The following is a 23,208-nucleotide window of genomic DNA, read 5'->3' as shown; positions in this document are numbered from 1 at the left end:
GACAATAACTTTTGGCTTTAATAATCTGTTACTGTCTCCTGAAAAATATGCAAGTGCCATTACTAATCCTCAATAACGTAAGAGATTCTATATCCTTTGCAGCAAGCTGAAAAGGTTCAAAGGATCCAAAAATTTAAATTCTGTCATCTTTAATTCAACCTTGCGTTGTCACAAAAAAACATATTTTGAACCATGTTTAAGTCAGTGTTTTCTATACAGTGCCATAATGATCATTCTGGCACAATATTCAAATACGCAATGCATAAATTAGCGATTCCGAACGCTATTGGTTTTTACATGTCATGTGATCAAGCATGCTAATCCAAATTCAAATATGCATATGCATATTTGAATAAAAATACACTACCAGTCAAAAGTTTTTAACAGTAAGATTTTTAAATGCTTTTAAAGAAGCCTTTTTTAAAAGGACAGCAAGAACAGTGAAATTTTGAAATATCTTTACTATTTTGTTTTCTATTTGAATATATTTTAAAATGCATTTTATTCCTGTGATTTCAAAGTTGAATTTTTAGCATCATTACTCCAGTCTTCAGTGTCACATGATTCTTCAGAAATCATTCTAATATTCTGATTTGCTGCTCAAAAAACATTTATTAGTATTATTATTATTATGTTGAAAACAGCTGAGAATTTTTTTCAGGTTTCTTTGACGAACAGAAAGTTCAGAAAAACAGTATTTATCTGAAATAGAAATCTTTTGTAACATTATAAATGTCTTTAGCATCACTTTTGATCAATTTAAAGCATCCTTGCTAAATAAAAATTAATTTCTTAAAAAAATAAATAAAAATTATAATGACTCAATTTCATATAATTGCTGACCGTTGGATATTTTGATTCAAAGAATCCTGAAAAAAAAAAAAAAAAAAAAAAAAAAAAAACATACTCAACTGCTTTAAATATTGATAATAATCAAAAATGTTTCTTGAACCGTAAATCAGCATATTAGAATGATTTCTGAAGGATCATGTGACAATGAAGACTGGAGTAATGATGCTGAAAATTCAGCTTTGATCAAAGAAATTAATTATGTTTTAAAATATTTCAAAATTTTACTGTTTTTTTTTTGCTGTAGGTTGGATCAAATAAATGCAGCCTTGGTGAGCAGAAGAGACTTCTTTAAATATATATAGACTTCTTTAAATATATATATAGTTTATAGTGTATATAGTGCAAATAAGCTCTAATAGCCAAGAGGGATGTTTTTAGTGAAAAATTATGTAACTTATTGAGAATTTCTTACATAAACTATTGCATGGCTGCAGAAAACAGCTGTTTTTAGCACAAAATCTACACTTTAATTGAGAGGAATGTCAATGTCGACATTTTGCCAAAATATGTCCTTTTGTATTTCACACAAAAAACCAAGTTGTACAGGTTTGGAATGAGACATGGAGAATAAATTATGGTCTTTAGTGATTTATGTCTTTAACACTCTAACTTGATTGGTAATTTTTAACATGAGTTAATCTCACAGCAGACCAGTACTGACAGCAGAGCAGACTAATGAAAAATAAGACTAATATGACAAATAAAATGTGCGTTAAGACGAGAAAAACACTGAGCTTCAAAACAAACAAGGCAACGGCACATAAGAGATGCACATCTCTCAATTTCATTATCATAAATCTATCAAAAGTGTTTAAAACCCTCAGCTGGTCCACACAATGAAAGTTGAGGTTGGTGACAACAAGTTTTAAGTGCTTTCTCATCTAAACATAGCTATAAACAGTTCTGCTTTTTATTTTTTTGGTAAAAAAGAAAACGAAGGTGAATATACCCAGTCAAGAGTTTAAAGCAACATGTGAAGCTCTATGGAAAAAAACAAAGTCATCCGAACAAAGATATAAAACCAAAGATTATCATGCAATTAAAGCTTATGTCAAGGAATAAATAAGACATTATGTTGTTCCTGTACGTTCCTTCACCAAGTAGATGTGACCCATCCCAGCGCAACTAAAAAGTCCTACTTTCATTCACTCCTCCTCTTCTTCCTCATGTGAGGGGCCTCTGAGTGAGGCGGGGCCTACGGGCCCATCCTCATGAACATGCTCAATAGCGACTATGCCGGTGAGAAGAGCGTAGCTCAACATCGCTGCTACTGCGACCAGCACTGACAGCAGCTGCTTGCGTCTCTTGTATGGCTCGTTGTCAAAGTCGCTCCCCTGCTGCGCGCCGGACACCGGACGACTGACGCCCTCTGCAAACAGAAAAGACACGAACATCAGGACTCAATGACTCTTATTCTACAGACAGAACAATGGACGTTTTGTTCTTTGCATGCACTTTGTGGTTGTTGGTCACCTTTAGTCTCGCTGGGGAAGTACAAGCTCAAGATGTTAGAGCAAAATGTGTTCAAGTTGTCTAGATTCTTCAAGTTCTGCTGCAGCTGGCAGTTAGGCAGCCGGATCTTAATAAGCGGAGCTAGATGACCAAACACGTATGCATCTAGAGAAGAGGGCCTTTAAAACACACACAAAGACATCAAATGTATATTAAGCCTAATCTACAATCAACTGAGAGTTAAGATCTAAGATTAATCTTGATGTGTAAAACACTTACGAATCTCCAAAGAAAAATTTGTTCGATCCCAGACGCTGAGAAAGAAGATTCAGGCACTCCAGAGCATCATGGTAAAGCTGGATGGAGTAACAGAGAACAGAGACTGAGAGGATGTAGAAAAAACAACTAAATTCTCCACCTTATTTTTCCAGCGTAGCGCTGAAACCCTATTGTAATTGTTATAGTGGCCAAGGATCGGCAATCTCCACTTAAAACTGATCGTGCAGACCAAACCGTAAGTCGTAGAGAGTTGAAACTTGGAGGGATGGTAGTACTTACACCACCTACAATGTAACCAAGGCTCACCCCAATTGGCCTGAGGGAGGCACTACAGCGATCAAAAGTACAAAATCGCTCGTAACTCCCAAACCGTCAGTCACAGGCTCAAGTATCTTATGTCGTTGGAATCCTTGGCTCACGTTGGACAAAATGCATGTCAGACTCGATCATGAGCAAAATTTTGGGGTATTTTGGATTTTTTTAAAAACCTACTTTTGCAAACTAGTCCTAGGTTTTTCACCCTATCAGAACCAAGCCAGTGCAGAAAGATTCTCTGGAAAGTATCAATAATTATCAATAATTATCATTAAAAAAAAAAAAGTAATCTTTGACCCACTGTCGTAAAGGGGCGCCAAAATGTTCGAAAGGGGCAGGGCCACTTTTCGTAAAATTCCTATAACTCATGAACAGAAGGAGATATAATTGCCAAACTCAAAACATTTATGTAAAAGCTCGATCTTAAGGTCACAGGCCAAAAATTGCGGAGCTTTGCCACTTGGTGACGCTATAAGAGGGAAAAAAAATATATATAAAAATGGCTATACCTATGCAACCATTTGACCTATCAACATGAAAATTGCTGTGCACGGTCTTGGTCAAAAGTGCCACAAGCATCTATAAGGTCATTTGTGTATCTCAAAAAAACGTAGCCGCCATTGGCCGATGAATTTTGAGCACCTGTTAGAAGCCGATCGGTATGAAACTCAGTGGGTCTGTTTGACTCATGGCCCAAGTCACACAGATTTGGAAAGACATAGGGGGGAGAAAATTATGACAGAATGTACATTTTTTTGGGAAAATCGGATGCCCATTTTCCACAAGTTGGTACGATTCTTTAGGGTCTCTGTGAAATGTCTGCGAAATACTTTGGTTAAAAGTCACCCGTTTCGGTGCATGCCTCTTTAAATGATAATTAGCTACTGCTCACTCCACCCCTCTCTTCTGTTTTTGTGTATTTAATGGTGCGTTACCATCAAAAACAAAACTAATCCACTGTGTCCTCTAATGTCGGGACAAAATAAAGACTCTTATGATTCACTTTTATATCAAACTACAAAACATCTGCATTGCTTACGAGACGTTGTCGCTACAGCTGCTTGAGTGCGGAGAAAACGGCAGCCAGCATACAACTGGCTGAGGACGGAAATATGTTAATCAATAATATGTCAGCAGTCATGGATGGGGCCTGAGCAGTATGACATCACACCTCTCAGAAAATTAAAACGGCTTGATAATTGAGACTGTTTAGGTTTCTGGGTTAAAAAAAGCAGTAAATGGATTTTTATCATTGTAGGGTAGTTGTGTATGCACTTATATGCAAACACCATGTAAAAGTGAATTTGTGTCCTCTTTAAATATATTGCATTAATAGTAAACTTTGATTTATATCAAAAGTATAACATTCAAGATGTGAGCAAAATTTGAGAACATCACAAGCTTGCACACTATGACTCACAACAGTGCATAAACAAGCAGAGTTGTTTCCCAACATCAGACTAGCAACTATCTAAAATAAAATCTTCTGCCAGAACAGAACTTCTGCTCAGTTTGAGCCCAGATTCCACACATCTGCTGGTTTATCAGTGTCCTCTTCAGGGACCAGAACGCTGTTTCCTCTGGCTAACAGTCTAACAGTCGCCCTGGGGTCTCGAGGAGTGCGTTAGTGTCACAACAGACACCGCCCACCAAAACAAACACTATAAAACACAAGAATCCCACCAACCTCCTTCTCTGCCTCTTCTCCCGCCTCCAGCGAACTGTTTCCCCGGATCAGGCGGAGACGCTCAAGCTGCCTGTTCTGCATGCGGCCCGGCAGGAAGAAGTTGAGCGGGAAGGACATGTTCTCTCCGTGCCAGCGGCGCGTCACCTCTACGTAGTTTTTAGGATCGATCCATAAAGCATAGATCTGCAGGGAGAAGAGAGTTTAAGCATGTGTCCAACAAAACTTCCACCTTCAGTTTAAGGATTTGAATCTCACCAGTGCAGGTAACAGTCGCTCCTCCAGTAGCGAGATGAAGGCCAGAGTGTCTGCACCCTCTTTGGCTGAGAGATCATAGTCTGCATTGTATTTCTGAAACAAAAATAAGCTTTGTGACCAAGTTTATGATTCTTACAAATTTTGTTCAACAAGATAATCTTCACTAACAAGTTTTATGAACTTATGAATTTATTAAAGGGGTCATCGGATGCCCATTTTCTACAAATTGATATGATTCTTTAGGGTCTTAATGAAAAGTCTATAACATGCTTTGGGTCAAATTAAAATAACACTTTTTTACCATGACAAAATCAGCTCTGTCAAAATTATCCTGTTCTGGCTGAGATTGCTTTAAATGTTAATGAGCTCTGCTCACCCCGCCCCTCTCTTCTCTTTGTGGAGTGACGAGCCTGTTTACTTTAGCCGCATTTAGCCGCTAAACTTGCTAACTAGCACATTACTAGGAAAGGCGATCACAAAGATCCATAAAAAAACCCTTATACTCACTTCTGCTGTAAGTGAAGCTGGATCAAAAATAATTTGTGCGAACACAGATGGATATATGTAGATCGGGAGGTGTATTCCATTCACAAACAAACATAATCCACTGCATCTTTAGCGGTTCAGATGTCGGGAGTAAATGACGACCACTATGTTCATTATGACATCCAGCAACACAACACCTCAATCGCTCAATCGGAGATATTCTTGTCTAACTTACATCCCTGCTCCGGCATCGAAACAATGGAGGCTGGACTGTTACAGCTGATTTTGGCGGGTCTGAGGTAAGACGCTCATGTCAATCAACTATCGTGGGAGCGGCCTCTATCTGTCCCCTCTTTTCGATTTGAAAAAGGGAATAATATTTTTACATATTAATTAAAAACCACTGCATGGATTTTTATCATTATAGGGTAGATTTGTACATACACTGCCAACACACATAAATGTACAAACAACATGTAAAAGTGAACTTTGCATCCGATGACCCCTTTAAGCCTGAATGCAGGAGGCAGAAGGCCTTTATTTAATATCTACAAGTTGGAAAATCTGAGTTTGCAAGTTTTCCTTTTTCTAACAACCTCTATATTCCCATTTTGCCACTTGTTAGCAACAGCCTTTTTCCAAGACACTTAAAAGCTTAAAAATGTCACAATGTAGTATTACACATGTATTTTAAGTCACAGAATAAATTGTAAAAATATCTTGAGCTTGTGTTAACCACAGACGTTATTCCAGGCATTTAACCAACAACCTATTCAAAAAATCCATTGACTTTGGGAATCTGGGTTTAAACCTGGAACTTATTTCCAAGTTTTTGGACTCGGTTTGCAGCACTCTATAGGAGAAAGCATTTTAGCATCCAAAAAGTTGTGTAGTGTTTTGTGAATAAAGCTGTAAGCATTGATCTGATCTGTGTTTACTCCTGACTCTGGGTAGAACCACACTACCGCTGGTAGATCGAGAGACTGTAAACGTGTTTCTAGGCAAGGTTTTAATTATGCACCTAATTAAAACCTTTCCTGAAAACACATGTTTATTGTGTCTCATTACATTCAAACGTAATGGATACCTTCATTGTGCAATCAAACATGATTAATGAGTGAATCAGGGGTGCTTTATAATGGCAGCAGGCTTCACTGGAAAGGCTATGGTACTTCAAATTCAATTAAGCTTTGTTTGGTACAAAATGAGCCTGTGAAGAGTGAAATAAACAGGGACACTTGTGCAACGCTTGATCAAAAGCAAAATGTGATCAACGACAAGTTTTTCACGGGCGGGGGATAATTACCTGTTTCCTCAACTGAATGATGATCTGACTGGGTTGGGAGCAGCTACCTTCATCTTTGGTCCTGAGAGCAGGAAGTGAACCTTCAGTAAAGACATCAGCATCAGTTAAATACAAAACATTTCTTTTCTATAGGCCTATTAAGAAGATCAATGACAAATTTAAGGCTCCGATTATCATTTTGGACATAATTAATAATGGAAATGCATGATCTTTAGAAAACATACCAATAGTACATAACGACCAACATACACTACTATTCAAACATTTGGGGTTGGTAAGATTTTTAAAAATGTTTTTTGAAAGAAGTCTCTTCTGCTCACCAAGGCTGCATTTACTTGATCAAACATACTATATATATTGTGAAATACTATTACAATTTAAAATAACTGTTTTCTGTTTCAATATATTAAAAAATGTAATTTATTCTTGTGATGCAAAGCTGAATTTTCAGCATCATTACAAAAGCCTTCAGTGTCACATGATGCTTCAGAAATCATTCTAATATGCTGATTTGCCACTCAAAATACATGTATTATTATTACCAATGTTAAAACAGTTGTGATACATTTTCTACAAGATTCTTTGATAAACAAAGTGTAAAAGAACACCAAGTATTTGAAATAGAATTTTTATAGTAACAATTTAAGTCTTTACTGTCACTTTTGATCAGGTAAATGCATGATTACTGAATTCATTATTTTATTATCTTCTGAAGAAATAAAGAATTAATAAACTTTTTTTTATTATTATTAAGGTTTTAGTAGCAGTATATTATAAAATGTATAAATCATACACATCCAAAGAGAATGTCCTCTGAAATGTGATAAACAGGATAAACTGTAATGCTTTAGATTTTCTTTATTTTTATTAATTTCTTTGTAAAGAATGACAAAGTCAGTGTTGTTCCTGTGAAGTCAAATGGTCTACCCAGTATGAAACTGTTGAAGGAACTTGGTCTTTAATATTAAATTATACGGAACTTTCCAAAGCCAAGGAAAAAAATAATGAAGACAGACAAGAATGTGGAGAGAGAAAACATACAGACGCAAGTTATCAGCAGCTCGGCAGGAAAGAGGAAGAGGCCTGTGTGCTTCAGTTAAAAGACGCTAAACGTTCATCTTAATGAATGCGGAGTGTTTGCCAAGAAACAGATTGTTAAAACTGGGCCTGCTTACCTGTGGGGCTTCTCCAGGGGTTAGAAATCTTGTGAATTTTGAGCGGAGCTCCAGCAAAGCGAGCATATGCCTGGAAATTATATAAAGACATTATTATTATGTACACTCATTTCATTTTAAAGTTTCGGTTAACTAGATTTAAACTTCCAGGTTTAGATAGATTCTAGTTATTAGTGTGTTGCAGGGTCAGAAATTAATGAGGGCTTGTGGCAAAAATGCCCCATAAATGCAAGACAAAGGGGCAAAAAATGCAGTTAAACAATGAAATGTGAAAATGAACAAAGTGTGTCAATTCACAGAATTACATTTAGATTCCATCACACTGAATCAGACTGCTTTTACGTGCTCTTTTGTGAAGCGTTGAGCCTTATAACGTTTTAATTTTTCTCAACTCCTTTCAGAGGTGCTTCAATTAGTCAGTGCTAAAAAAGCTAAAGCTGTTGTTGTGTGTGTGTACGCTCGCAAATTCTCTCAACATAAACAACACAGTGCAGATATGATATAAATAAAAGATTGATTTCGTCATTTCAGTGATTATAATGGACGTTTTTGCTTAACTTCCGCTAGACTAGATTAACATCAGGGACTGACATGCTTGTCTGTGAAGCCAGAATGTGACTTGCTCGAACGCAGACACAAGAAATGTTTTTATAATGTTTTCTATGTTAATATTAATAATATCTAAGGGGGCTGAAACCCTGAATGTTTTCAGTAATGCCCCGAATGTTTCTATTACCATGTCTTGTGTGCATCAAGATGCGCATTAAAAATGATTTATATTAAACCAACAACTTAAACGGCAAAATGCAGCTGTTTTAGGTATATTTAACTTACTGTAGCCTATACATTCATAATACCGTTCTCACCATCTTTCAAAATTAGATTATTGGTACTGTATAGCAACAAATACAGATTTTTAATCATGGTATTATATGCGCTGACTTTCTAGAACACACATGCATTTAGAACGATTATATGAACAGATTGGTTAGCATTTAGCATGGTCTGTGACAGACTTTACTAAATGTAAAGGGCAACAAAATGATTCAACGAATCAGTCATTAAGACAGTGACTTGGCTCGTTTTTAAAGTATCATTCTATTTTTCATCTTTTCATATTTCTGTTCTAAATTTGATATTTAAAACAATAATTTCATAATATTATTTATGCAATTTGTAAGCGCAAATTATAATTAATTATACTTGTCTCTTTAAAAATGAAAAAATAAAATAAGAAGAAAATAAGCCACTTAGCCAATGTAACTTTTCAGCATAATGTTATCTGAAGTGCATCTGTGTATTCTGATACATACATTAATGTCTATGGGCTAAGCCCCGGATATCCACTCAACCTAGAACCGCCCCTGATTATTACAATATAAAGAGCAATAATCTACAATAACAATTTTTTGTCATATTATTGCAACCCTTTTTTTTTTTGTACATGTTTAATTTAGACAATTTTACAATTTTAAACAGTAAATATTGAGAACAGTTTAAAATATTGATTGAAGCAACTGGGTAAATTTAGGTGTTTGACATTAAAGACACAGTATGGTGATTATAATAATAAGGTGATTATAAAAACTGCCCTCAGTCATGTAAAAAATGCCACTGAAAATCAATTCCAGGCAGAATATTGCCCCTTAATGGAAAAGTTAGTTTCTGACCCTGGTGTTGTTAGCCTCATGTCAAAATGTGGCATTCTGGTCTCTAGATCCAACTCCCTGCTTCAATGCAAGTTTACTGGATTTTATTTACCGCTTACCATCTGCTAGGCCAACATTATATCCCTTACAAGCTAGAAAAGCAATTTTAGGTGATCACTTGAGGTATCATTTATGTACAAATTTACAGACCAAACTATGACCTGTGTTCCTTTCCTTAGCAAGCTCCAGTAAATTACAACAAGCAAAAAAACTACACAGTCATATACTACACAGATGATGATAACATAGCAAGAAGTTGCAACAAAAATAAGAACAACCTCAATAAACAGCAAAACAGCTCCATTTAGCTCTCAGACAGGGTTAGGGGTTTAGGACGGGATGCCTCGTTTTACGACAACATCCGATAAAGAGGGACGTAATTTCACATTCCAGCACATGCAGCTGAGAGCTGACAGATTGAGCGCTTCACACCTGGCTCAGACCTTCAGCACGTCGTTTAGCAGATTCTTTCCATTGAAAGCATCTTATATTGCTGATCACTGGGGTTAAATTCCCTGGAGTGTTTCTTTACACTTCAGAAGCCAAGAATGACTCTTGATTCTTAAAGGAGTAAGTCACCCAAAACTGAGCAATCTGACATTAATTACTTTGCGCCATATAAGTTTTGAAGAATATTCAAGCAGCTATTTAACAACTGACCTTGACTGTGAAACTCTAAACGTTGTAAACTCTAAATAAAGCAGTTATTACAAATAAAATAAATAGGAAATAGGATAACAAATAACTTAAGGGAACTCTCCCAGCACCCTACATAGGATAACTGGGTAAAGAAAATGGATGGACATATTTATGCCACAAAATGGAAAAGAGCTGCTTAAAGATGCTTTAGATCCTATTTCAGTAAAATAATCTCTGGGTGATTTCTTTAACATTAGGCAACCAACACTCTAAAACTCACTGTGACTGTAAAAGGGGGGAGAGGAAAGCGGATTTGTGGAAAAAGCTGAGTATTGAGTTCTGAGATTTTCTCCGTTTCCCGGTTGCAGTGGAGCGGTGAGCTGGAAAAGCGCCGTAAACTCCATCAAAGGCTGACATCATAACCTCAGCTTTATTACTAGATTGATTCCTACAGAATCCCAAATTGTGGCTCGTAAAGTGGAGGGGATCAAGTTTGGAAATAAATCATTCCTATGTGAACAACTGGTACTGTCCAAGGCAAACACGAGGAGAAAAACTACAGCTGGATGAAATCCACTTTGCCCACAGTAAAAGCAGTTCATCAGACTCCTGCTGTACACATAAACACGCTGAAATTAGGCCACGGATGACAGAACAGCTTCTCCTGAAAGTGCAGATGGTAATAATTAGTTTGAGCCACTCATAAGATCCTTAAATAGAGTGGCGCAGATGATGATTGGTCTCGATTTTAAGCCCCACCCCCGTCCTACAGCGGGTCCAATCATGGCACTGTCGTTAAGGAACAGTGTTCTAACACACCAAAACAAAGCAACCACAACAGGGGTTAATTCACCAATGAACAAACGATAGAGTAAATGTTTTTGCTGAACAGTAACATTTCATAGTTTCTCTCATCTGAGCACTTTTTTAAATTAATTTTCAAATTGAAAAGGCGTACCAAACAACTAAGCAGTAAATTGTATCTTTTGACAAGATTATACTAGATTCACGTTAGTTGTTAGTATAAATTCCAAGACCATTGTAAAACATCAAGCACCGCATAAAGAAAAAACGGACTAATTCATGTCAAATAAACACACTATAGCTTAAAATCAAGATCAAAACTTGTAGAATAAAGCAAGCACATAACATCACAAGAAATCTCTTAAATAAAAGCAGGCCTGTCATAATTATAACAGAAATGCCTGGTCAGATTATTTGATATTACATTATTATATATTATTTAAATAATGTTAAATTCCATTCATATATTTCCAAAAAAAGTCATTTTAAATGAAAATGCAATTAAATATTTTTTTTATTATGCTTTAATGTTAATTACATTTTTTATATATAACATTTTCTAAATATTTATATAATTATGTATTATTTTGTATATATTTTTATTTTTTATAGGAGCACTCCAAGGTAGTTAAATATTTTAATACATTTTACATGTCTATGCAATTTATTCACATTATGCCATAAACATTTATGTTCCTGTGACTAATATACACCATTCAAGATTTTTCATGTGTTTTTAAAGAGAAGTCTTTTCTGCTCACCAAGTCTGCATTTATTTGATACAAAATATAGCAAAAACAGTAAAATTTTGAAATATTTGTACTATTTAAAATAACAGTTTTCTATTTAAATATTTTAAATAAAAATGCTATGAATTTTTTAATGTTGTTTAATTTACATTTTTTATATATATATTAAATTTTCTAAAGTATTTTTTTTAAGTTTCTTTAAAGGAGCACTCCAAAGCAGTTAAACATTTTAATTTTAATGCATTTTACACAGTTATGTCATTAATTCACATTATGCCATAAACATTTAAATTCATGTGACTAATATGCACAACCAGTAAAAAGTTTTTGAACAGTAAAAATTTTTTGCTGTACTTTGGATCAAATAATTAATGAAATGTTTTTTTAAATGTTTTATTTTTTAAAAAAAAGTCACTTCTGCTCACCAAGCCTGCATTTATTTGACCCAAAGTACAGCAAAAACATTCTGAAATATATTTACTATTTAAAATAACTGTTTTCAATTTGAATATATTTTAAAATGAAATTTATTCCTGTGATTAAAGCTACATTTTAAGCATCAGCAAAAACTTTTGACTGGTAGTCTACAATTTAAGCACACACTGCAAAACTAATGAAAAATAATAACTACATCATTAATGCGAAGTACTTGCATAACAACCAACCACTGTCAAAAATGTTATGATTGTGACAGGCCTAATTTCAAGTTGGCAGCTACCAGGCAAAACTCCAGACATCCTCAAACCTTCACATGCAGTTACAATTTAATGCAACTAAACCCTTTCTGGTGCAGTGAGATAATCTGGAAAATTCTGAATGAACTTCACATTACTAAACCATCAGTCCCAGGGAGCAAAATATGCCTGCGGTTTTCAAAGCGCCCAGAGTAGGCGCAGACAGACTGTAACGCACAGACATCATCATCCCGACCACTGGCGAGCTGGAAAAATCCCACCACACTCTTTAGAGAATCCAAAACACACAGCGCTGATGTAACCTAATCACTTTAACATGCGATTTCAGCAACAGCGACCTGGTTCTGTGCCCACATACAACCTTTGTTGATTAGGAACAAAATGAATCTGAATGCAGTCTCCAAAGCTGCCGAAGGGAGATGAGATTGATGGTAACTCCAGATGACAGTGGTGGGTTTGTTGTTTAAAGTAGCACAGACAGGTGGCGCCCTGGTGTGACCAAACTGAAGTGGAAAAATAAGAAAAGTGGAGGAAAGGTATCCCACATGATGATTCATGCAACAAAAATATCTGCTGATAAGCAGCACCGCTGTGGAATAAACTGAGATATTAACACAAGAGCTTAAAACATTGGAAATTTGCTGTTTCAAAGGGCAGCATGATCTGACCAGTATTTAGACATCTTGGTCATCCAACACACATTTGACAAAACAAAACAATGAGTGTGTGTAATGTAATGTAAACTTAATTTGGTACTAACTAAAATTGTAGCTGGGGGGCCCTAGTGAATTGCAAATGTAATAGTGGTTACACGTTTTATATATTTTGGTTTACTACTAGCATTACTTATAATAATGTGTTTGTGTGTTACGCATAATAATAACAAACAGCTGTAACCGTTCCTTACATAAAACTATATCTGACCCTGGACCACAAAACCAGTTATAAGGGTAAATTTTTCAAAACTGAGATTTATACATCATCTGAAAGCTGAATAAATAAGCTTTCCATTGATGTATGGTTTGTTAAGACAGGACAATATTTGTTCGAGATACAACTATTTGAAAACCTTGAATTTGATGGTGCAAAAATATCAAAATATTGAGAAAATTGTCTTTAAAGTTGTCCAAATAAATGTATATTACTAATCAAAAATTAAGTTTTGATATATTTACAGTAGGAATTTTACAAAATATCTTAATGGAACATGATCTTAATTTCCTAATGATTTTTGCCATAAAATAAAAATCTATAATTTTGACCCATACAATGTATTTTTGGCTATTGCTACATATAAATCCCAGCGACTTAAGACTGGTTTTGTGGTCCAGGGTCACATATATGACGTACCCTGTATTTTTCTAACACGCAAGGAATAAAAATATAGTATACATACAATTAAAGTTCCTAGTATGAATAAACATTATTAATATTATCATAAATATACATGACACGTTAAGAGCCAAGGTATGACTATGTGATATCACTGTACCATGGTACCGCCACTGGATGATATAAAGTGATCGTTACCGAGCCAATTTTCTGCACAAACACGGAACATGAGCAGAACCCAACCCGTATAAACATGCCTACATGAGCCAATGACAAAAACTCACCAGCACGATGAGACAGTCTGTATTTACTGACGGTAAACCCAAACCAGCCTTCCAGCAAAACAACTCACTGGGCGCCGCCATCTTCAGAATACAAACACCTGTGACCCGGAGCTGATGCTTCCACAAATAAAAGTCCCAACGTATAACAGTTTAAAATTCTGTTTTGACGCGCTAGTGTACTCACAATAACGTTAAAACGTATGTATATTATTAAGTTGATTTTAGATGTACGTTGCGGCGGGAGAAGCTAATGGCTGCTGAAAATTAAACGTTGCCATGGTAACAATTAATTCTAAATTATTACAACAATAAAACAGATGAACAGTTATTTTAAATTGCAATAATATAAAAAACATTAACATTAAAAAGTTTTGAACAGTGTTTGTTTATGGTAGCTGCAAGAAAAAAACATTCACTTTTGTAAACAAAATATATACACTATACAAACATTTTTTAACAGTAATATTTATAATTATTTTTTTTAAATAAGTCTCTTCTGCTCACCAAGCCTGCATTTATTTGATCCAAAGTACAGCAAAAACTGTGAAACTATATTACTATTTAAAATAACTGTTTTCTATTTGAATACATTTTAAAATACAATTTATTCCTGTGATTTCAAAGCTGAATTTTTAGCATCATTACTCCAGTCACATGATCCTTCAGAAATCATTGTAATATTCTGATTTGCTGCTCAAAAACATTTATTTTTATTATTATGTTGTAAACAGCTGAGTAGAATTTTTTTTAGGTTTCAGAAGAACAGCATTTATCTGAAATAAATATCTTTTGTAACATTACAAATGTCTATATATATATACTGACTTTTTGAGTGGTATAGTGTATAATGTATAATGTTACAAAAGCTTTTCATTTCAGATAAATGCTGATCTCTGGATCTTTCTATTCATCAAAGAATCCTGAAAAAATCTCAACTGTTTTAAATATTGATAATAATAATAATAATAATAATAAATCATGTGACACTGAAGACTGGAGTAATGATGCTGAAAATTTAGCTTTGATCACAGGAATAAGTTACATTTTAAAATATATTCAAATAGAAAGCAGTTTAAATAGTAAAAATATTTCACAATATTACTGCTTTTGCTGTATTTTGGATTACATAAAAGCAGGCTTGGGAATGTTCCAGAATATTACTGTCATTTAACATCTGTTTTGACTTTTTTATATTTTTAAGTGTATTGTGTTTTGGCAGGACGTTTGGTTACCATGGCATTATTTGTAAGGTAATTTAGCTGAACTTGCGTGCCCTTGTGTTATATATTATCAGTGTTTGAAGTAGGGGAGAGCAGAGATGTCATATCTTGGCCAAACGGACAATCAGCCGCATGTGTTGCAACTCTCCATTCCAGGCAGCTGCCAAGAATTCATGAGCCAAAACGACATGCACACATGATGACATCATCTCCAGAAACTCAGGGGACTGATACAGTCCAGTACATTCCTGCTCGGGACATGAGCACCCATCCCGTCCGTTTGTGCGAACTCAAGAGTTAGTTCTCTTCCTTTAAAGCACTTTTACTCAATCTATGGCCTGGAAAAACACATATGTAACTACTTAATGTAACTGTGTGTTCCCATTTAGATAATTAAGTTTCATCGAGGGTAAAGACAAGGAAAGTTCAACATATTGAGAAAATCTCTGGAAAAGGGCTTTGGGCATCATTGGGACATTCCAGAATTCTCTGAAACTCTTCCAAAAATGGGCTAAAGGACAAAAGGAACCTTGCACATTGTATAGCAGTTTTAAAGGAGCACGCACTATGCATAATTATACTAATAATTGTTTTTCAATGTAAAATAATAAAAGCAGTTTAGACTGTAAATTCACTCCAGGGTGTCAGACTGTGTGTGGTAGGATGACGTCCTTCCTCCCGCAAGCAAACATCAGGGTAGCATAAAGCACTTCACCGAAGCCCTGTGGAAAAACCAGATGACCCGTTTAATAACTCAAATTTCAGACAGAGACAAACACTCAAGCCTCAAGTGAATAAAACATCACTCATCCGAGAGGAAGAGTTCTTACCACAACGTCTATGACCTGGAGGAAAAAATAACAAGGGATTTAAAATATTTATGTGAATGCAGATGATTTTGTTGAACCATCCGACACAAACATGCCCGAACTGTTTGAACTCTAAGGCAAACTGGAAACTCAATAAAAGACACGTATTTTATTTAGCAGATTGGATACTTAAAAAAGAATGACAGATGTGGTTATGGCTGTTTAATGTCTTGAGGAGAGAAATTCACACACACTGGTATTCATATAATTATGGGGACATTTTATAAGCGTAATGGTTTTTATACTGTACAAACAGTAACCTACCCCTTACACAAACCTTTCAGCTTTAGATTTCCCAAAACACTTTATTCTAAATGATTTATAAGCTTGTTTCCTCATGGGGATCTAAAAAATGTCCCCACAAGGTCAAAAATGTCTGGTATTACTATACTTGTGGTGGGTATAGTAATAGGTTTTGGTCTTTGTAATGTAGGGAACACCAGGTAAACACACACACACACACAGACACACACACTTCTGCTGGATAATGTCACTGCTGATGTCACAGGTGATGTCATCGCATAGATTAATTTCAGCAGAGGTGAGATGTGCTATTTATGGTGAGAAGTTATGGCAAGTAGTCAAACCAAAAAAATTTCAGGCACCTTCAACATTTCTCACATTATTACAGTTTGTTCACTGTAGTTTAGAAATGGTAATAAAATTGGACAAGAACTCAAGAGTTAAACTGTGTCAGAACAAATTCATCTTGATAATGTCAGATAACTTTGATGTAACAAAACATGGTCAGGTCAAAGTGTCAAATCAAATTTTTGGTCCCAATTTTTTTTTTTTTTTTATCAATTTTACCGGTAGTCCACTGTATGAAGAAATTTGGGGTATAATATGTCACAGTTTACTTTATTTTGCTATTCTCATTTACATAAATGAACTATAGTGTCCTACACCCACTAATAAAAAAATATCCAAAATTATACCTGGTGTCTGAATCATTTTTGGTTTGACTGTATATTGAATTTGAGGTGCAAGAGGTATATTTTTTATATGTGACCCTGAATCACAAATGCAGTCGTCAGGGTCAGTTTCTCCAAATTGAGATTTATGCATAACCTCAAAACTGAATAAGCTTTCCTTTGATGTATGAGGACAATATTTGGCCAAGATACAACTATTTGAAAATCTGGAATTTGAGGGTGCAGAAAAATCTAAATATTGAGAAAATTGCCCAAATGAAAGTTCTTAGCAATGCATTACTAATCAAAAATTATGTTTTGATATATTTACGGTAGGAAATTTACAGAATATCTTTGTGGATCATAATCTTTACTTACAGTAATATCCTAATGATTGTTGCCATAAAAAAATCGATAATTTTGACCCATACAATGTATTTTTTTGGCTATTGCTACAAATATACCCTTGCTCCAAGGTCATATATTCTCTGACAATTTCATCTCTCTATTCAAAAGCAAATCAGTTTTATATACTACAGACACTAAGGCATACCTACAGAAATGATTCGGATCAAAGTTGCCAAGCCTTTTCGTACCCTTTCATAAAAAAAAAAAAAAAAAAAAAAAAAAAAAAAAAACATTGCAGAAGGAATTTACTGCTCAAACATTGCTCATGTGTTCTCAGTTTCATTTAAGTAATGCCTTTGTCTCAGATGCTTCACTTAAAAGTCACAAATGAATCAACTATTGGCATAAATTAAGTGAATAGATCTATAAAAATCTATAGATGAAGTCAAAAGTTTACACACACCTTGCAAAATCTGCAAACTGTTTATTATTTTACCAAAATAAGAGGGATCATATAAAATTCATGTTATTTTTTATTTAGTACTGACCTGAATAAGATATTTAACATAATCAAACTATACATTTACATATAGTGTACAAGAGAAAATAATAGTTGAATTTATAAAAATGACCCTGTTCGAAAGTTTACATACGCTTGATTCTTAATACTGTGTTGTTGCCTGAATGATCCACAGCTGTTTTTTTTATTTAGTGATAGTTGTTCATGAGTCCTTTGTTTGTCCTGAACAGTTAAACTGCCCGCTGTTCTTCTGAAAAATCCTTCAGGTCCCACAGATTATTTGGTTTTTCAGCATTTTTGTGTATTTGAACAAGTGTGGGACTCATATGCAACTATTACAGAAGGTTTAAACTCTCATTGATGCTTTAGAAGGAAACACAATACATTAAGAGCCGGGGGCAGAAAACCTTTTGAAATATCTTCTGTAGCTTCTAAAGGGCAGTACTAAATGGAATAAAAAGTGATATTTAGGCAAAATAAGAAAAATGTACACATCTTCATTCTGTTCAAAAGTTTTCACTCCCTGGCTCTTAATGCATTCTTTCCTGAAGTATCAGTGAACATTTGAACCACCTGTAATAGTTGCTTATGAGTCCCTCAGTTGTCCTTAGTGTGAAAAGATGGATCTTAAAATCATACAGTCATTGTTGGAAAGGGATCAAATACACAAAAATGCTAAAATAAAACAAAAAACAAAGAATTTGTGGAACCTGAAGGATTTTTCAGAAGAACAGCAGGTAGTTTAACTGTTTAAGACAAACAAGGGACTCATGAACAACCAGAAAACAATTATTAGCATTTTGCTGATTATGCAAGGTGCATGTAAACTTTTGACTTCAACTGTATGTGGATAGCATACCTTACATTATGATATTAGAAAAAATGATATTTAAAGACATGAAAGATGTGAGACACTGTTGACAACTCTTCTGAAACTTTACTGATGTGGGATCACTGGGGTTTTCATCTCAGGAGAAGAATCTGAAAAGCATGCAAGATGAGCTAAAGTCTCATTTTAATCTAACAGCAGTCAAAGAAAAATGATTGAAATTTAGTTTGTGATTTATCTTATGGAGGTTCTAGAAAATGCAACTTTTTTCATTCCTCAGACAATGAGGTGCAGGAGCTCCACCCACCTGTGTGCGGTACCTGCTCAGGTGCTCAAACAATAAAAAGACTGTTCACTCTGATAAAGAGCCACTTTTTCCAGAGTCCAGAACATTAGTTGATGTTGACTCAACCTGCTGGCAGAGATCACACGCTGAAGGATTACTTGTCTTCAAAGATGATGAAGATTATACCAAGAGCCTCCATCACCTTAGTTGCTGGTTGGATTGTATTTTTCATGGGTAAGTATCAACTATGTTTTAAAAATGTGATTTATGAAAAATTTAAACATGAAAAAGTGATGTAAAATATAAAAAATTGACAAATAACTTATAGATAGATGGACAGTTGGTAAAAAAAATGAAAACTGTGTCATCATTTACTCACCCTGATGTCGTTTCATTCCTTGTATGACTCTCTATCCTCTGTGGAGCACAAAAGAAAGTATTTTGGGAAATTCGGGGTTTATTTATTTATTTATTTATTTATTTTTCTTTCATACAAAAAGATCATTGTATTAGTTGTTTTGGACACCAGTGACTTTCACTGTATGAAAAAAAAAACATATTCCTCAAAATATCTTCTCTAATCATGAACATTTAAGTTTTGGGTTAAACAAAAACCTTAAAATGTACATTTTAAATATGCTGCAAAAAGAAAAAAAGTCACAAAAACGTTTTGTGATCATTATATCGAAATCTGATTCAGGTGTAAACTCTGTCAATATCTCTGCGGTGGATTCCCCAACTGAAAGCACAGATGCCTCGACTCCACACACTTTGACTTCAGTTATCATGGATCTCAGAATCACTAACCGTGTTTATAATGACTCACTGGCTGACCAGCAATCAGCAGAGTATTCAACACTCAAGCAAGAGGTGGAACAACTGGTGAGGGTCTCTTGTTAATCATACTTGTATATGTAAAGCACTCATGGGATATTTACAGTATTCTGTATACAGTATACTATGGATGAAAGTGAATGATCAGATCGATGACTAGTGGTCATCTAGAACTTCTTTGGAAAATATACCAGCTAAAAATACCACAGTACTTTGATATATTATGGTACTAAATGATTGCACTTACAAAAAAAGTACCATTTATCACTGAATATTATGTAAACACCATGGTTTATGTTTAAGTACCTTGGTAATACCATCATATCATGGGACTCTCACAGTATTATTTGTAAAGGTACCTGATTAAGTTTCTATAGTATTTAAAGGATTTTACAATGTATGCCATATTTCTATGAAACCATGGTGTTATCATGGTACTATGATATCAAAGTTTTATCAGAGTGATAAAATAAACTGATTAAATGTATATTTTGAGTGCAATGAACAATAAGTTGCTTTGGATAAAATTATTTGCCAAAAGCATAAATGTAATAGAAAACTTAGCATTGTTATGGTACCAAAAAACATGGTGACATTATGCTACTTTTTAGCAGCATAAGTGCGTTGATTAAAAAAAAACTAAATCATAATTACTAAGCATTTTACTTTTCTGTTATCAATTAAGATGACCAAGTTGGTCTTAAACTGATGAATACTGATTTTTTTCCTGCTGTACTTTTCCAGTTTGCAGATATTTATGAACGATCATATGACACCACTCATCTGATATATTTGGGGACAGATGAGATGATTTTCAGGTTTGTTTAACTCATAATCTTACATTTACATCCAATAAAACAGAGTGACAAAGACTGTCTGATCTTACATTGTTTGTCTTGCAGTAATGGATCTGTGATCGCCACTTCTCGTCTGTTGTTTGGACCAACTCAAATCAATCCAGAGCTTGTGAGAGGAATCTTTTTGCCTGCATACAAACAAATACCATCACCGGCACTAGAGATCGACCTCAGCTACATTGAAAGTAAAATAACAGTCAACAATGGTTGATTTTACATTGTTTTCACATTGTTCATTAATGGGGGTTTGAGATAGAGGATTTGACATTAAACACTGACCATCTAAACCTATGGAAGCTTATTTCCACCAATTGATAAAAACTTAAGAAAGGTAATTGTGATTTTTTTAATCTCACAATGTAAAATTCTCTTACAATTGCAAGTTTATGTTTCCGTTTTTTTAGTTACAGACTTTTTCTCTCAGAATTTAGTTCACATCTTGCAATTCATTATTTATTTTTATTTTATTTTCCAATTTTTAGACACCTAAACTGACTGCATACTCTGAGAATTCTGAGAAAAAATTAGAACTGCAAGATGTAAACTCGGAATTGTGAAAAAAGTCAGAATTCCGAGTTAGCATCTCACAATTCTGTCAAATAACTAAAAAGATTCCTAAAATGAAAGTCTGAATTGTGAGAAATACACTAAAAAAAGAAATAAGTTTTAATATAAAACTGACAAAAACATCATCACTTTTAAATCACCACCCACAGATGAACTACCAATTGAAGAACCTCTTGAAGAAGAAAAGAACCTCAGCAGACCACCAATGACAACACACAAAGAAACACCCTTCACGACCACGCCCTCTATGACCACACACCTCACTTCCACTCCTGAAATCATAACGGACACTGAATCCTTCACCAGCCGTCTTCCAACAACACGCTCACCCAACATGTCCACCTCCCTCCCATTGAGCTCCAGTGCTGTTGTGGGAAATATCACAAACTCCATCTACTCCACCACCTCCTTACCCTTTAACACCACCACAACCAACTCACCAATGGATAATACAAGTATTTCTGCAGCACCCAACAGCACCACCAATGCAGTAACCAATAGGATGACCACAGAAGTCTCCAATAGGACCAGCACAGCAGTGCCCATTGGTTTCATCACTACAGCCTCCAATGGCACCACCACTGACACCATCACTACAACCCCAAATGATGGCACCACCACAACAGCCCCCAATAACACCACCACTGCAGCCCCCCAAACCACATTTACCTCCATCCACAGCACAGTTGGGAAACCGACAACCAGCTCCACCATGTTTACAACAGCACAGCCCTCGAAGACAACAGGCATGAACCATCCACCTACTACAGCCACTGCTTTGGTGCCTGGATGGGCGGTTGCCCTGTTAGTGCTGGCGGCTGTCAGCCTCTTCCTCCTCATCATCCTCATCATTCTGGTGAGTGATCGAGGGTTTAGGATCAATGTAATATAAACCTTTGGTTTAATAGAAGAACATGGTACCAACTTTAAAATAAAACAAACTTGTGATATGTCACATATTTGTGTATTCACCTGAATAAATAATAAAACTGACCAACTTCTGTATTACAATCCCTAAGTATAGCAGCAGTACATTTTGGTAGAGAACAGCCAAGGGGGTACATTTGGGGGGGTGTTTTTGTCAGTGTTAACCGTTTACTGTTAAAGGACAACGGTGTTCCTCCTCTCAGGTGGTGCTCTGGTGCTGTTGTCCGAAACGAAGAGTTTTCGTGAATGAAGCTGAAGAGATGAATCCTCCCATGTACTTCAATCCAGACATCCCTATGTATTCAACGCAAAGCACATTTGATACATCCAACGGCAAACAAGCGGTGCGATAATTTTCATAATTCATTATGACGTAACTTAGCTTGTATTTCGCTCCTGTACAGTTTGGTCATAAAGTGACCGCCTTAAATTTTCAAGACTTATAACCAAAATTTGAAAGCGAATGTGCTATATGCTGTTGCTTGTCAATCATTCATGTAGGGCTTACAAAATTGTGTGGTCAAGACAGTGTTGTTATTGTTAACTAAATCAGAATATGTTTAATAGATTTGTTACGTATTAATTCGAGTACTCGATTTTAACAGAGCCTCCACTGTTTGTGTTGAGTAACCGGCAAAATCCCGGAAGTGGCGCATTCCGCAGATGAGAATCCATGAAACGCATTATTAGACTGTTTTTCAAGGCTGCACGATATATATTAAACCCATTTTAAATCATATTCAAGCATAATGCTGTTGTTAATTCACATGTGTGGAGCGGTGCAAACTCCATCTCTGCAGATTGTTGTGAGTTTGGGTTTATTAACATTCATCTGGGAACGCCATTTTTATCAGATTTGTAAGGTAACGGTTCGTCGCGATTTCAAAATAAAAGCTCAAAGGCTTACTTTGAGTTTACACGTTTTGATGTCCACATATTAAAGATATTACAGTGGCTATAGCATTTCTGTCGTAAAGAAATGGCCAAATATTAAAGATTAAGTGGACATTTTGCTTAA

General features: G+C 35.2%; 2 protein-coding genes and 1 long non-coding RNA gene across 3 annotated transcripts; 1 reads left to right on the top strand and 2 right to left on the bottom strand.

The window, feature by feature from the left end:
- Positions 1–1,744: 1,744 nt before the first annotated feature.
- mtx1a (metaxin 1a) lies at positions 1,745–14,466 on the bottom strand. The gene is made up of 8 exons (XM_051131863.1): positions 14,020–14,466; positions 7,808–7,877; positions 6,633–6,712; positions 4,841–4,933; positions 4,586–4,768; positions 2,584–2,660; positions 2,326–2,483; positions 1,745–2,221 (listed from the first exon to the last, which is right to left on the bottom strand). The coding sequence occupies exons 1-8, from the start codon at positions 14,098–14,100 to the stop codon at positions 1,998–2,000; spliced, it is 966 nt and encodes a 321-aa protein (XP_050987820.1). The 5' UTR covers positions 14,101–14,466; the 3' UTR covers positions 1,745–1,997.
- A 4,589-nt stretch (positions 14,467–19,055) lies between these two features.
- LOC127178046 (uncharacterized) lies at positions 19,056–20,870 on the bottom strand. The gene is made up of 3 exons (XR_007829287.1): positions 20,726–20,870; positions 19,385–19,422; positions 19,056–19,134 (listed from the first exon to the last, which is right to left on the bottom strand). It is a non-coding gene; the product is annotated as an uncharacterized LOC127178046 (long non-coding RNA).
- On the top strand, positions 19,106–22,229 carry LOC127178045 (mucin-4). The gene is made up of 5 exons (XM_051130675.1): positions 19,106–19,239; positions 19,706–19,887; positions 20,584–20,657; positions 20,742–20,881; positions 21,413–22,229. Exons 1-5 carry the CDS (start codon positions 19,119–19,121, stop codon positions 22,153–22,155), a joined length of 1,260 nt encoding a protein of 419 aa, XP_050986632.1. The 5' UTR covers positions 19,106–19,118; the 3' UTR covers positions 22,156–22,229.
- Positions 22,230–23,208: the final 979 nt, after the last annotated feature.

Source organism: Labeo rohita, chromosome 16 (assembly GCF_022985175.1).
Source record: "Labeo rohita strain BAU-BD-2019 chromosome 16, IGBB_LRoh.1.0, whole genome shotgun sequence".
NCBI classification, from domain to species: domain Eukaryota; kingdom Metazoa; phylum Chordata; class Actinopteri; order Cypriniformes; family Cyprinidae; genus Labeo; species Labeo rohita.
This window is presented reverse-complemented; position numbering and strand designations above follow the sequence as displayed.

What these genes read in the sequence shown, in the direction of transcription:
- mtx1a (XM_051131863.1), bottom strand. Translation starts at nt 14,100, where the DNA reads ATGGCGGCGCCCAGTGAGTTGTTTTGCTGGAAGGCTGGTTTGGGTTTA. An exon ending in CAGACTGTCTCATCGTGCTG is followed by an intron (nt 7,878 to 14,019) that starts GTGAGTTTTTGT and finishes TATAATTTCCAG; the next exon opens with GCATATGCTCGCTTTGCTGG. An exon ending in GAGAAGAGGCAGAGAAGGAG is followed by an intron (nt 2,661 to 4,585) that starts GTTGGTGGGATT and finishes TACTCCATCCAG; the next exon opens with CTTTACCATGATGCTCTGGA.
- LOC127178045 (XM_051130675.1), top strand. Translation starts at nt 19,119, where the DNA reads ATGTTGACTCAACCTGCTGGCAGAGATCACACGCTGAAGGATTACTTG. An exon ending in ACAGATGAGATGATTTTCAG is followed by an intron (nt 20,658 to 20,741) that starts GTTTGTTTAACT and finishes TTTGTCTTGCAG; the next exon opens with TAATGGATCTGTGATCGCCA. An exon ending in CGACCTCAGCTACATTGAAA is followed by an intron (nt 20,882 to 21,412) that starts GTAAAATAACAG and finishes CACCACCCACAG; the next exon opens with ATGAACTACCAATTGAAGAA.